At 23.7% G+C, this 15,010-nt stretch overlaps 2 protein-coding genes across 5 annotated transcripts in view; one reads left to right on the top strand and one right to left on the bottom strand.

Annotated features, from left to right (window-relative positions):
• Nucleotides 1-9,977, bottom strand: part of LOC113551891 (cilia- and flagella-associated protein 298-like) — a 54,646-nt gene extending 44,669 nt beyond the window's left edge. The window contains exons 1-5 of one of the 2 annotated variants that reach the window (XM_026954450.1): nucleotides 9,713-9,977; nucleotides 8,426-8,596; nucleotides 8,023-8,258; nucleotides 7,788-7,958; nucleotides 5,440-5,661 (exon numbers count right to left, since the gene is read on the bottom strand). In XM_026954450.1, coding sequence (XP_026810251.1) covers nucleotides 5,440-5,661; nucleotides 7,788-7,958; nucleotides 8,023-8,258; nucleotides 8,426-8,564 — 768 coding nt within the window. In that variant the 5' untranslated portion in view covers nucleotides 8,565-8,596; nucleotides 9,713-9,977. The remainder of the gene's footprint in view (nucleotides 1-5,439; nucleotides 5,662-7,787; nucleotides 7,959-8,022; nucleotides 8,259-8,425; nucleotides 8,597-9,712) is intronic. The other variant, XM_026954448.1, reaches the window with a different exon arrangement.
• Nucleotides 9,978-10,193: 216 nt separating this feature from the next.
• LOC113551892 (coiled-coil domain-containing protein 97) lies at nucleotides 10,194-12,875 on the top strand. Of its 3 annotated transcripts, none has more exons than XM_026954452.1 (5): nucleotides 10,194-10,212; nucleotides 11,490-11,816; nucleotides 11,901-12,073; nucleotides 12,149-12,535; nucleotides 12,598-12,874. In XM_026954452.1, exons 2-5 carry the CDS (start codon nucleotides 11,490-11,492, stop codon nucleotides 12,827-12,829), a joined length of 1,119 nt encoding a protein of 372 aa, XP_026810253.1. In that variant the 5' UTR covers nucleotides 10,194-10,212; the 3' UTR covers nucleotides 12,830-12,874. The 3 variants fall into 3 exon arrangements, with proteins under 3 accessions (XP_026810253.1, XP_026810252.1, XP_026810254.1); XM_026954451.1 differs by lacking the exon at nucleotides 10,194-10,212 and adding an exon at nucleotides 11,036-11,170; XM_026954453.1 differs by lacking the exon at nucleotides 10,194-10,212 and adding an exon at nucleotides 11,317-11,403 and having other exon boundaries at nucleotides 12,598-12,875.
• Nucleotides 12,876-15,010: the final 2,135 nt, after the last annotated feature.

Below are 15,010 nucleotides of genomic sequence, written 5' to 3'. Positions count from 1 at the left end.
AAAAAATCAAATACTTTTACTAAAAATATTGAATACATTTACAGTCACAAGCAAACGAAAAATCAATAAAACCTGCCATTTTTTAGAACTGAAAATACATAATATATTCGTATCGTTTATTTCTGATCATAAAATACAAACTTACACATGTCAAAATCAATCTGACAGCTGACACTTGTTTTAATTATAAGTGCGCTGGAGCAGGTATGCATGTTTTTTATTCGACGTTTTAAAAGTTTGGATTATATGAAATATTATATTATTATTGAAGACCATAATACAGGGTTTATTTACAATTTATATGATAAACGAAACGAAACGACGAAAATTCACAGTGGTAAATCATATTACATTTACCCTTAACGTCATAAAGCGTGACTGTTTTACTATACGGTTGTATACTTAATTTTGAGTCTCGTGAGTACAAAGTAAAATAAATTCTACATAAAATTTGAAGAGTCGTGTAATTAAATCGTGACTACGTATTCCTATAAATATTATAGATGAACGTCTTACACTCTTACCTACCTAACCTCGTGAAGCAGTCAACGAGTTTTATCAAACCAGAAATGATGAAGAACCTCGAAAAGACTCGTTAAACTACTTATAATAACAGACTAGCGGACAGTTAAGTGTAAAAAATTCGATAGAGAATCAGCAGAAGCTAAGAAAACGGCGTACAAAAACGACCAATTTTACTAAAACTAATCGACGAAAAATATCGCAATTAACTGCATACAAAAATACTGATGGTGTAGACAAATATGGATCAGTCGATGCGTCAAATATTTTACCCACGTGATTGATATATCACAGTCACTTCTGTAGGTATACTTCTACGTACGACTCTTTATTTAAAATTAATTGTAATTGTACTTTTCGTATGTACTCCATAGCGAATCATTAACAGAGTATGATGTAAAACAAAAATTAGGCACTTTCTTCGAAAAAAAGAAAAAAAATACCGTAATAAAATGACAAATAAATGTTATGAACGTATACACAATTTGGAGGTTTTTATTAAAAAATATATATAGCATTTAGAACTTTTCTTAAATTTATAGATAAGTATACTATATTTTTTAAAGGATATAAATGGCCCTTTCTTAGAGTATATATACCCAGTGCACACGTCTATGCGCTATAAGTTTATGAGATTCAAGTTCAAAACCTTCGCAAAATTATAGTCACGTAATGCGTTTATGTAGGGAAAGTTACCGCCAAAAGCCATCACCACCGCGAACGTGTCATGTGGGTACCGTTACCACAAATTACTCCTCGCCTTTGAAGAGAATTTTTAAGTTTTGCTGGCACAAAAATACACGATACCTACGACAAGACCATAGATATTGTTAATGTTTTAAATGATCTACTATTTATGCATTACAATTTCGATAAATTATATAAGCTAACTAATTAAATAAAATTCTGAGATTTTACTATTAATTATTGTATTACTGTGTTAGCTATACAATAGGTAATTAATGTAACATAATGTTCACGTAGATTCAGAAATTTCCTCGAGGGATTTGTTCGAAGGAACATTTACCCCTCCAATATCAATTTTTAAATATAAATAATACATATTTATAAATGTATATTAAATTGAAATCACCCTCCTCTCGTACCATGAAAATTGATCTAGAGACGTTACTGATACATTAAGTATAATTCCACATCACTTAATAAAAAAAAATAACAGAGCAGTCTTGAATTTATAGCTACAAGCTACATGAAATAACAAAAGTGGTGAACTTTTAGCACTGTAACTCGGGATAATAATATTAACTCCAACTGCCAACAGTAATAAATTATAGCGCTTAACGTCACGCGACATTTTGGTTTTTACCGTATACACCCTACTCCTCACAAATGACAGTTTGCAACAGAAATTAATTTCTTTTACGTCATGGCAGTCTGGTTATTTGGAATATTTTGTCAGCTTATGTAGAGACATTATTTTATAAGATAAACCATATACCAAAAAATAATATTATACTAAACGCGTGTATTGTACTATTTTCATACTTATTATTATAAAACTGTACGATTAATATAGCTTATTATTATTCATTATTCCTTGCTTATCATTTCACTTTATTATTTTCTAAATTCTAGTTACATCAGTTTTATTATTATACTTATAAATTATAATTCCTCACATTTTCATATATTTTACATCAGTTCATATGCATATTTTGTAATATTGCATGTTAATAACTTCGTGTTCGTAATCTAAAAGTTATTTTCTTTACTAAAACTTTTTCTTTGTGAATATAAATAAATAAGTACAATACTTATATTTTCTGTAATGGTAAGACAATTTATTCTTATTTATCAAAATATCATACTAAGATATTTAAAAAAATATTTCGTAAAATAAATTTAAAAATATATATATAAACTACCCATAATAACAAAATAATAAAATAGATTATATTAAATAAAAATTCATAACTAATGTATAACAAATAATAACGCGTCCAAGTATGAAATGATGTTATTTCATGCGAAATATCTATTAACTTTATACACTAACCAAATTAAGCCGAAATCATAAAATGTATAATTTAAATTGATATTTTATAAATACCTTGTGTTTATTCATACAATTATAATATTGTATACCTACATTGTAAGTCATTAAGATAAAATTAGATTTTTATAATTTGTGTCATTTTCGTGAAAACTAGGTCGACAATTAAAATGATTATTGTATTGGGTTTTCAAATTAAAAACAAATTTTAAATACCCTAAAAAAAAAAAACTGAAAATATTTTGTATTAATAGTATCTTGAGAGCAAAAAAAGATATAAATATATTGAATGACATTTTGTCTTTAGATATTTTGACATATAATCATAAATGTACGACTATACGAGATCCGTCTCACCTCTATTCACATTACATCCACAATAGTATTATATAGTGATACAACTACACTTTATTTATGATAAACAACAGAAATACCTAGTCAAGATATTTTAAATGTAGGTACCACAAATCTACGTATTTTTCATAATGATGTATAACGTAATTTAAAATATCAACAAAGTCAATTTTGTAATAAAAATACTAGATTTTCCTGTTTCGAATATAAGTATAATTAATAAATTAACTTAATTTTAGATTCTGAGCGAAGGGAAATGTATTGATTTTACAATATGTAGGTACGATATATAGCTATTAAGTAACGGGACTATCAAATTAACAATAATGTGCAAACAGATAAAAAGAATAACTACACCTCATATTTTTTTATCTACTATCGCCTTTTGGGGAAACTAAAATGCTTGAAGGAGAAATCAAAAGTAAAAATTCGAGATATTTCTTTTTAATCAAATAAAACAAAAAAAAAATAAGGGAAAAAAGGGTTTTTTACGCTTATCCAATTTTTGATAATATTAATTTCTTTATTTTGTTATAATACGCAAAAATAAATAATCGTAAAAGTTTGAAATATTCACTAAGTATTTTTATTAAATTTTATAAATGGTATAGGTAATTTTCAAAATATTCTGTCTCTTTTGGAGTCTATTTATAGACCATTATAAATTTTTTTTATAATAATTTTTATTGTACAAAAATTTGTCAAAATCACGTAAATTATAAGCTACAAGTATATTTTAGTAATAAATTTATAAAATCTTCAATTTTTAAAACCAAGGTTTGAAAATGTAATACAATATTCCTCATAAGTATTTCATACTGAAACTAAGATCTTAAAGTACGTAAACGCAATTATTATTTTACAAACATTTGAACGAGTTCAAATCTAAACGAAATTATATTTATTTATAATAAAAAAACATTATTCAGGGGCATATAAAACTTTTTTGTATATTATGAATTTTACTATATGCGATGAAATTTTCAAAATATGTAGATTATTTTCAAATATTATTTATTTATAGGTACTATGAACCTAATCACGAAAATTTCTAGTATTGTTAGAAAGATGTTAATAACAATAATATTATACTCGTAATATGGTATAAATACATATTATTATAATTTAAAATAATTTAATAAATGAAATGTTTTCGAAAAAAATTAAATAAACCTACAATTATACTAAAAGTAAGTAAATGCTTAATAACTTTATCAAAAAAGCATTGTTGTGAAATATATTTAATGATATAGACTGATGGTCTGTCTTCACTCATGATGGATTTTCTTATACAATGATATATTATTGAATTCAAAAAAATTACATTAGTTGCACATAGTTTAGGTTTAGGAAAACTTTTAAAGGACTATTTAATGGTGTAAAGTTAACTTATTACAAAAATAATAAATAACTTGAAACTTTGAAGATTTATTGGATATAATATTATGTTTATTAGTTAATCAACAATAATAATAATTAATTATAAACTATAATGTAAGTATCCAAATAATTTATCACATCAATCAGTGATCTAATTGGAAGAGGATTTAGAAAAATAAAGTATTTTCTCATATTACTATAATAATTTTGTGTTATAATATTATAGCATGGTAATGCTTTTAATTATAATATTACCATCAATTATATTTTTTTTTTACACAAAAACAGATATTACTTTTTAATAAATTTAACTTCTCATTTCTGCTTTTTCAATTTTTTCATATTCAAACAGTCATTAGGTACATATTTAATAATAATATCAATTATGAAACAAATTATAAATTATCATTTATATATAATATATTTAATATTTATGTTTTCAGAAATTAATGGCTTTGATTTATATATAAATAATATCTGATGATTTTTGTACCATAAAAACCTTAATGTATTTTATTAACCTAATATTATTTAATAAATTATTAACAATATATATTTTTTCTAACTTTATACTATGAACACTAAAACACTAGAATCAACCAATTATAAAATAATACTGATCAAAATTAAATTTAAATAAACTTAAATACCTTAACATAAGTACTTGATAATGTATTTCTTCAATAAAATTGGTTTATCTTTTAAATAAGAAATTTTACAGAAATAAATAATTAAGAATTATATGTACATAAAAATATAAAATATTTTATTATAATATAATATAATGGTATGTAATAATTAATAGGTCGAAATAGAATCTGGAATACTTGTAGTTTAAAATTTAAATAATAGAGTAACATTTATATATCATTAAAATGTTTAAAATAGTCACATAAAAATAATTACTACCACTTAGTACAAATAGACACTTGATCAACGCTATAAAAAATCATTTTATATAATAAGCACTTCAATTTGAAGAATAAACTATAAATAAAAAACTTTTAAATAAATAATATTCAAAAATATACCTATAACATATAAGTATATTATATACTCTGCTTAATCTGCTCTATTTCACATAAATAAAATCTTCTAATTTTTTTACCGTTACAAAAAAAAACTATTTACAATTTTAATGTGTGCAGAAACTAATAAAATTAACTTACCTTTAATTCTTCTTGTTTTTTAAAAGCTTCAGCCATTAACAATTTACGGTCTTGTTCACTTAATGGTGGTTCACGTGCTGGAGGTCCGGAACCAGTTTTGGTAAGCTTCAATACAACTTTTGTTTTTTCATTGCGTCCTAAATAGTCCTTCATTTTTTTATTTGGTTCTCGCACTAATTCACGACCAGAAAACCAAAGTTGTGCTATATTGGGTGCGATCACCTAAAAATAAAATTCAATATAACTGTTACTTATTAAATTAATAATTAAATTAAATAGCGAGCAGTGTGGAGTGGAAGTAGATACCCTCTAAAATGTTGGTCTACTACTACACTCGCCAAAACTTTAAATACTTATAAACTACTCATCCAAATTGCAATCTTTATGTATCAAAATACTCTACTTCAGAATATTAAATTTAAAATGTATATTGTTATTCAAAAAAGTAAAAAACCTAAAAAAAATATAATAATAAAAAGTATAAAACAATGTTGTTTTATAAGTTTTATTTCAACTGGAAATTATATGAAAAATATATTTTCAAAAACATTAATAAATATTAAAATAATGAGTTTTGTTTGATAAAAAAATTACCAAGTACACATACATTTAAACACAAGTTCATATAACAAAAAAGAAATTTTAATTTATAATTTATCAACTATTTTGAAGTTATTTTAGAATATATTCAATATTTGAATATATTTATTAGAGATCTAAAATGTACATACATTTTTTTGGGGTTAATTTACCAATAAAAGTTTACGTAAATTTACCATAAATCCTATAAATTTGGTAATTTGATAATTGTTATATATCACCATAGGGACACCCCCAGGAACTCTTCACTGCCTCTTTCATGAACTTATAATTATTGTAACCCTTATTTTTATAATTTACTGAATAGTAAGATGTTTGTGGTACTATAAATTTAATGAATGACTTTATATAAGTACCTTGTAGTATATTATTGACTTTTATATTTATATTCAAAGTTATTTTGTAAATAAATATTAAAAATGTACCTATAAAATAAATTGCAAATTAATTAAATCAGATTCATTTCAATCTATAACAGTAACACCAAAAATAAAAAATAAAAATAATTCTAGTTTTTAGTTTTATTTGTCTTTTTCTCTCGTTATACCTATATAAATAGTTACAATTATAATTTTATAATAAAAAAAAATTATTAATAACATATTAATCACTTCAAAAATATCAAGCACTACATACAGGGTGATTCTTTTATCATTAAACACTCATTATTTTTTCAAGTATTATTTTGTTTCATGCTTTTTTCAAACTATATAAAATTTTTATTTTTCACCCTTTTATTTAATAATGAAACCACTACCGACTTTTTATTTTCAAATAGCAACCTATATTAAAAATGTATAAATATGGCTATATTTTTTTATGAATTTTAATGTTCAAATAATTATTTTTCTTTGAATTAATAACATCATTCTATATCTCGCTAAAAATTTAATTATTATTTTTGTTAATTTTTTTGGAGATATAGCTTTTCAAAGTTGGATAGTTTTTGGTTTTTATAATACTTCTTGTTTCTTAATATAATCATATGTAATAAACTTTTTATCGACTATCGATGCAGTGGTGAACTCTGTAGCCGTAATAATCTGTAGGATGAACATCTAAAAACCTCAAACCAACAAACTTTGAGTAGTACTAACTCACTAACAATTAAATTAAAAATACTAATTTTAACATTAAAATTCATAAAAAAATTAGTCTTACTATTTTAACATTTTAAATATAGGTTATCATTTAAAAATCAAAAGTTGATAGTGATTTAACTATTATATAGAAGGGTGATAAAAATAAAAATATCATATATTAGTAGAAAATCACAAAACTAAAAATTTTGAAAAAAATCAACATTTTTTGAAATAATGAGTGTTATAATAATGACTCTCAAGACTGTATATTATCTATTTTCCAAGCTTCAAATACATTCACTTTGATGGCTTATTTATATGAACATTTAAAAGTTATATTTTTAAATATTATTTAGTATTTTAGTTTTATTAAATGAAATATATAGATATACTAATAGTATGATTAATGGAAATATAAATATAAAAGACTGGGTAAAAAGTAGAATAGAGATCCAACATTTAATATGGAGCGGCCTACTCATATTCTAAAATGAAAATAAGAAAAATCATATTACATGTCCAGAATTTGATACATACACATTCAACAATAACAAATACATAATATTAATTGTATTGATATAAGTAATATAGTTAAAAATATTTAATCAAAAATTAAACTAAAATTAAAGTAATACCACCAGGGATAATCAATAAATATATTTTAACCTCTAATGATGCGTGAGTTCCTGAAAGATCTTCATTGTTTTCAATCTCAAGTCTTATGTTATCGTGTGGTGGTAAATTCATTGGATAAACTATCATAATTGCACCTCTGAGTATGTCAAGAGCTTCTTGAACTTTCTTTTGAGTTAATGGAATCTGAGACTGAACCAATTTCTATAAAACATATATAGTTTAGAAAAATAGGTAATTACATGTTTATTATGATAATAATATTTACTTTGGACACACAAGCCTTGGCCTCTTCAATTGTTTTAGTCAACACATTTTGCATTTGTTCATTAGGACGTTTTCCATTTCGACGACCAACTGGGTCTTTGTGAAATGTGTAACCACCACTAGGTATACATTTTTCACCCCATGTATCAATCAATTTAAGTTCAACAACTTGTTCATCAGTCAATCCCATTATTTCGGGTGGCAACAATGTACCATGTTTTTTAAGTTCTTCCATTTCTAATGAAAAAAAAAATTATTACTAAAGGTTCCCACACATTACAAGTGGCCACAGTGAAAACAATAATCTTTTACTGTGGCTACTGCAGTATATGTATGAATCAACAGTATTGATAACAACAATGAATAAGCAGCAAAAATGTTCTTTATTTCAAGTTAATAATTACCATTACAGATTCTGGAAATTTTTAAACGGCCATTATAGATTGAAGTAATATTCAATGTGCATTCATCGACAGGAGTTTCTAATGATGCTTCATACAAAAATTGACTATCGTCACCATGCTTAACATGAATTAATACCATGTTTATAATATGCACATATACAACAATGCTACCTATAAAAATAATGATAAATATATTAGTATTAAAAAATAACACAATAATTGTAAAAAAATAAATTAATTTAAAAATGTCAAACCCTACCAAAAACCAAAAAAAGGCTAAATTATTATTGATTCAAAGATTCTGGAAAATGATTAAAGTCTCAATTTATTATTTTTTATAATAACTTCATGAAGAAATTAAATTAATATTGTAAAATTATGAAAAATAAAATAATTGAGAATCAGTAATAGTTACAAGGTACACACAAGTATACAAAATATGTATCTCCACATAAGTTATTATAAATATTATTTATTAATTTATTATTTTATTAATAGATTGTGTATTGTTTAATTTGCATGTTTTCATTTAATATTCAATTAACATATTCAATCATATGTAAAAAAACTACCTGATCAAATTAAATTATGTTAAAATTAAATTATTTGTACATCTAAAATATTCACTAACATTCGTGTAGTGGATTTTTTATTTATGTATGTACTTACCACGAAAATCGTGGTACTCCAAATCCCAAAGGACACAACATATTAACATTATCCTTTTCCTAAAAACTACCTATGTTGAAAGTTGATTAACCTCTCATAAGGATGCTGATGACAATGAGAGACAAAAAATATAATATAATACCTACCCAAAATACAAATTATGACAAAAATTGTAATTTATAAATTACATATAAGAAATTTGTTAAAAATAAAAATGTTTCATTTATATATCATATTCAATTATTCAGCTTTTCAGTTGTTTTTTTTTTAGCATAACATGTTCTTAATATTATTTATGAATTATGATTCTTAATACAAATCATTAAAAAATTATTTTATCACTATAGGATCTTTATAATATCTACCTTTGATAGCAAGAAATCTTAAAACTGAATAATTATATTTTTAATATTTGAGAACCTCAATAACAATAAGTAAATCCACTAATTGCATATAAATAATATTTAATAACCCAATATTTTTTTAATGATTATCCTGTATTTTCATCTAATAACACTTTTATTGAGCATTATTTATTAATGGTAAAGATGTACTATGTATGTGTTTCACTAAACTAAGTTCTTGTGTTCAGATAAATAATAATTTTCATGAGCTCACCGATATTGCAAGGTTTAATATGTTCTAAGATAAGTAATAAGGTAAAAAATTTTAAAATTTCAAATTATCCCGACCTTGTGGAACGATTAACGACGAATCCGTGTGACGATGAAACGCAGAGGCACCAAACAGAGGTCTGAGGTATTGTGCAATTAAAAAACCTGATTTCCTTTGTTCGTAACAATTTGTCCGGACCTTATTAAAATAAACACAAGTACATAAAACTTTATAGTATACAAAACACAATGTAAACGCGTTATCAAAATACAACTCAAATCTGGTGCCATGGCAACTACGGTACAATACCATAATAATATTATGATATAAGAACCAACGACTATGACGTAGAAAATCGCCGCCGTTTTAACACTGATTGTATCGTATTGTAAATTGTTTTCATTCTCTCCATTACACATTGTCACACATACTATAACTCTTGCACTCTCTTAACTCCTACATAACTAGTTTCAAGATAAATATTAATATTGTAGATACAATAGGTAGGTTAATTTAATTTAATTATATTATTATTTAATCATAACAATAATAATAAAATAGATATATAATTATTTATAATATCGTATTATATTATTGTTATTAACTTATGAGTCAATAACACCTTATCGTCGAACGGTGTAAATTAGTTCATGGTATAAATAGATAATATTTTAAAACTAGCTGATCTTCGTGTTTTGTAAATTTCATTGCGTATTAGTAAAATTCATAACTTTAGTAAAAGTCTCCACAAATAATGTTTTCCAATTATAACACATATCAAAAAATGGTTTTGTAAACCATTACATTCCAGGATTTGTTTATTTATTATTATTTTTTTCCTAAAACAACTTTATAAAAAAGTGTACCCGAAAAATTAAAACAATATTTTTTAAACGTGAACATTGAAAATTATATTGAAATTCACAAAATAGATTTATAAAAAAATAATTATTTTAATTATTTTTAAGTTTTAATATTTATATAGACCTCAAAACTAGTTTTTTTCTTTTTATAGTTAAGCATGAATATATAATATCATTGAATTTATAGCTTTTTAGTTTTTAAGTCATAGGTTTAGCCATGAACTATGTGTAAACCTGATAATAATTATCAATTCCGCCAATAATTTTAAATTGTGAATAGTGATAAAATGATAATAACTTTATTTTGTTATCGCTATTATCATAATGATAGTAATTATTGTGTCGAATATTCAATACTCAATTGACAACTGTAATTTGTATCATATATTCATATTCAATATTCATTTAAATTTCAAAAAGCTAAAATTGTTATTAACGTATTACAAATAATAATTAATTTCTAATAATATTCTCCTATAATTTTACTAACACTAATTATGATTTGAAAGATATCTTATAAATATTATAAATATTATAATTAATATAAATTATATTTAAACCTAGTAATTAAAACAATACATCAATGATGGACACTGTAGTAAGTTAATACAATACCTATATTGTTGTTATTCAAAAATATCAAATTAAATACTATTTAATAAAGTAATTTAAGTATTACTCAAGTCACTTTTGTGTCAATATATAATACCTTTATATTACTATTATATTTTTTTACAATGTGGATGTGTTTTTACCATTTTAATTCTGAAAATTTTTGTTCTTCCAATTGAGATATTCTTAATCTATTCCTCATTCTTATATCAGAAAAATGTTAGTTAATTACTAAAATTTATTTGTAAATTATGTTTAAAATTATTTGTATTTAAATAATTTATTAATTATTATTAATTACTTAGATGATTGAAGAAAAGGACCTTCAATTAGAAGTCCAAAAAAATAATAAAATCACTAAAACATTACGAGAGCAAATAATTGATCATATTGTATTAAATGCTTTGAATAGTGATTTTATAAGTCAACAAATGGACCAATCAGAATTTTCACTTGAAGAAAGACGAAAAATTGCCGAAGACATTATAAATGATAGTCACTCAAAATTTTTATATGTCTTTGGTGATTATTTATTAGAAGATCACTTAGAATACTTTAAATCTAGAAATAATGACAATTATGAAATACATTTTCATCTACACAGATTAAGCCGCTTAATAAATTCTAAAAAAGTATATTATGGCTAAACATATTAGACAACTTTAATTATTATTATTGATTTAATTAACTTATAGTTATGTATTTATGTTATTTAGATTATTAGTAAAAATCGACGTTATCAAGCAATGCTTGAACTTCTTAAAGGCGATTACTTTAGTGATAATGAGATGCGAAATAGAGAACCTTTGCTATGGGAACAACTGGTTGGACAATATCTATCAGAAGAAGAAAAATTCAACTACGACAATCAATATTTAGCTCAAAATTCGTAATTATAACAAAAACACCTTTTTAATTGTTTATGTATATACTATGTACAGATTTATATAATATATTTGTTTAGGTTAACTGAAGTTTTATTTGAGCAAATTGATCGTGATAATAGAGATGATTTAAAACGCAAACAACAAATAGAGGAAGTTCAAGAAATAGATGAAGAAGATGAAAAATGTGGTAATGATGATAATGATGATGATGATGATGATATGTCAAATAAATCATTAATGGTTATGGAAGTTCATAAACCATCAGCATTTTGGGGTGAATATAGTAAACCAAAAAATGAAACAGTTAAAATTGGCAAACGTCGATGGAAAGAAGATCATTTCCTCAATTTAGAACAGTGTAACAACAAAGAACTAAATGATAAAGAAAAACTCCTTTTATTAAATGAATTTAAATCTCATATGATTCAAAAATTCCTTAATGGCCAAGAAGATTATGATTATAAGTATGAATATTAAATGTATATAATATATATATTTTGATGTATTAATTTTTCTTTTTGTGTAGTAATGTGGATAATAATCCAGAATATGATAACTTACACATTAAATCCATTGACGAAGAAGAAAAATACTTTGATTCAGAAATTCCTATTGAAGAAACTCCTGTTAAAAAAGATGACATGGAATTAGAGCATCCTATAGAAAGTGATGAAGAAGATGAATTAGATACTTATATGAATATGCTACAAAAAAATGAAATTACTGATAGTGTGGCAAATAAATTAAAACATTTATAAAATATTAGAACTCCTACTGGTTATTTGAATTTATCATTGAATTCTAAATTTAAAATTGATTTATATTTGTTAACATTATAAAATGTTGTTTTATTTTATCTCTATATAAATTATCAAAACCTAACACTATCAATAACTAAATGATTTTCATTAGAGTAAGAATAACTAAATAAACATTTTTATAGATAAATGAAGATACATTAAAAGTTGTTTATAGCAACATTGATTATAACAATAGGTATGCAGGTATGCAGCTGCCAGCTATTAACATCATGCTTATAACAGTAATGTATCTTTGTGTTAAAGTAGTGAATCTGTAGCAGTAGTGCCAAACTCATATTATGCCATATGAAACAATCGCTTCACTTCTTAAATGGATGAATGAGTATAGATCAGTTCTTGGGATTAATGGGTTAATAAAGCTAATTAAAATGTTATATATGTTATAAATGATGCCTGAAAGCGTGAAATATAGAAGTTAAAAGTCAAATAGATAACATTTTTAGATTTTGTTTCATAAAAAAAATTAAGAATTCGACAACGTTGATTTGTAGCATCATTTCTAGGGGAGAAGTTATGACCATTTTGGTATTATTTGTTATTTAGGCATTAGAAAATTTCTATCCACCCACCTACAGATTTTTTACTTAGCGCTAGTGGACATTCTCCTCCTAGAAAATATCAAAACATATACATAATATAATAAACAATTAAAAGACTGGGTATTTACATTTAAGATTTTAATATTGTTAAAGTTAAAAAGATTAATATATTTTTTGCATCAAGTCATTGTATAAAGCTTAAGTTTATTATTTATGATTCATCTTGTTTTGCCAAGTGTCCTATAAAGAATGATTCCCATGTATGAAATATTAATGTCATTAGGTTAGGATTGCTTTTTTAAAGACATTAATAGGTTACTAAATATTTAGTTTGTACATTTATAACTTATTAACATATAAGCATGAGAAATTTTGTTCTTTTTTAGTTTTTTTCTATAAATATTGATAAAAATCTATTGGGTGGGTCAACAAAATGTATTTCATATTTAATCGATGAATAACAATGTTGATTATTTTATTATAATTTAAAAATATTATTCATGGGGTCTTAAAACTTTTATGTAGGTATGCCATGAATTTTATTTTACGCAATGGTTTAAAAATATTTAGGTTCATTTTAAGGTAGGTACCTACCATAATACTAATAGCTAATAAAATAAATGGGTACTAACTAATAGCAATTATAAAAAATATATATCAAATATACTTAGTGATATAAGTATACAATCCATGACCATCTCCGATCATAATCATTTTTTATGTAGGTACCTACAGGCTACAAATCTACAATGATAATAATGATTAGGACCTGGATTTTTATGCAAATGCTATTCTTCTACATTTGACTTAAAATAATAAATTCTGATTAAATATCAAGACGTTTCGTAATAGGTACGTAGATTCTGCTATTATTTTTTTTTCATATTTGCATTAAAATACATAATAATTGTATATTTCTGGATAATTACATAAAATCTGTATATTTTATAAATACTAAATAAAATATTTTAAATTTTACTCAAAGTTTGATATATTCCTACATGTCAATATTTCTGACAAATATAATACGACCGGATAAAACAAATAAGTATTTTATTATAGAGCTGATTTAAAATTTTGAAAATAAATTGAAGGAGAAGGGTAAGATATTGAATTTGCTTAAGTTAAACTACCAGCAATTAAGAAGTATTATCAAGAAATCACGGATTTTTCAATAAAAAAAAATATTTCTTTGAATAAACGGATTAATAAGTAACGACAATAAAGACCTTATTGTAGAGTTGTCACCAAAAGATATCTCTTGTTTTAAATACGCGCCCATTGTGTTAACAGAAGGAAGTTTTTCGAAGTACAGTAAGGCGATGCTACGTGACAATCATAGAAGTTTTCAATTTGATAATTTAAAAGCACATTCTGTTACATCATGTTATTGATACTCATTTAATAAATATAAATTTGTATGCTATGCGCACATTTTAAATATTGATATTTAAATTGTATTTTTTTTTCTTAATACCTATATTTTTTAATTTTTTTTAAATATGGTTTTTTAACACAATAAATTTTTTTTATATTTTTGAATTTTAGAGTGCATAAAAATGTGCATATTTAACATAAT

Source organism: Rhopalosiphum maidis, chromosome 2 (genome assembly GCF_003676215.2).
Source record: "Rhopalosiphum maidis isolate BTI-1 chromosome 2, ASM367621v3, whole genome shotgun sequence".
NCBI lineage: Eukaryota > Metazoa > Arthropoda > Insecta > Hemiptera > Aphididae > Rhopalosiphum > Rhopalosiphum maidis.
The sequence above is the reverse complement of the archived record's forward strand: the minus strand, read 5'-3'. Positions and strand labels throughout refer to the sequence as shown.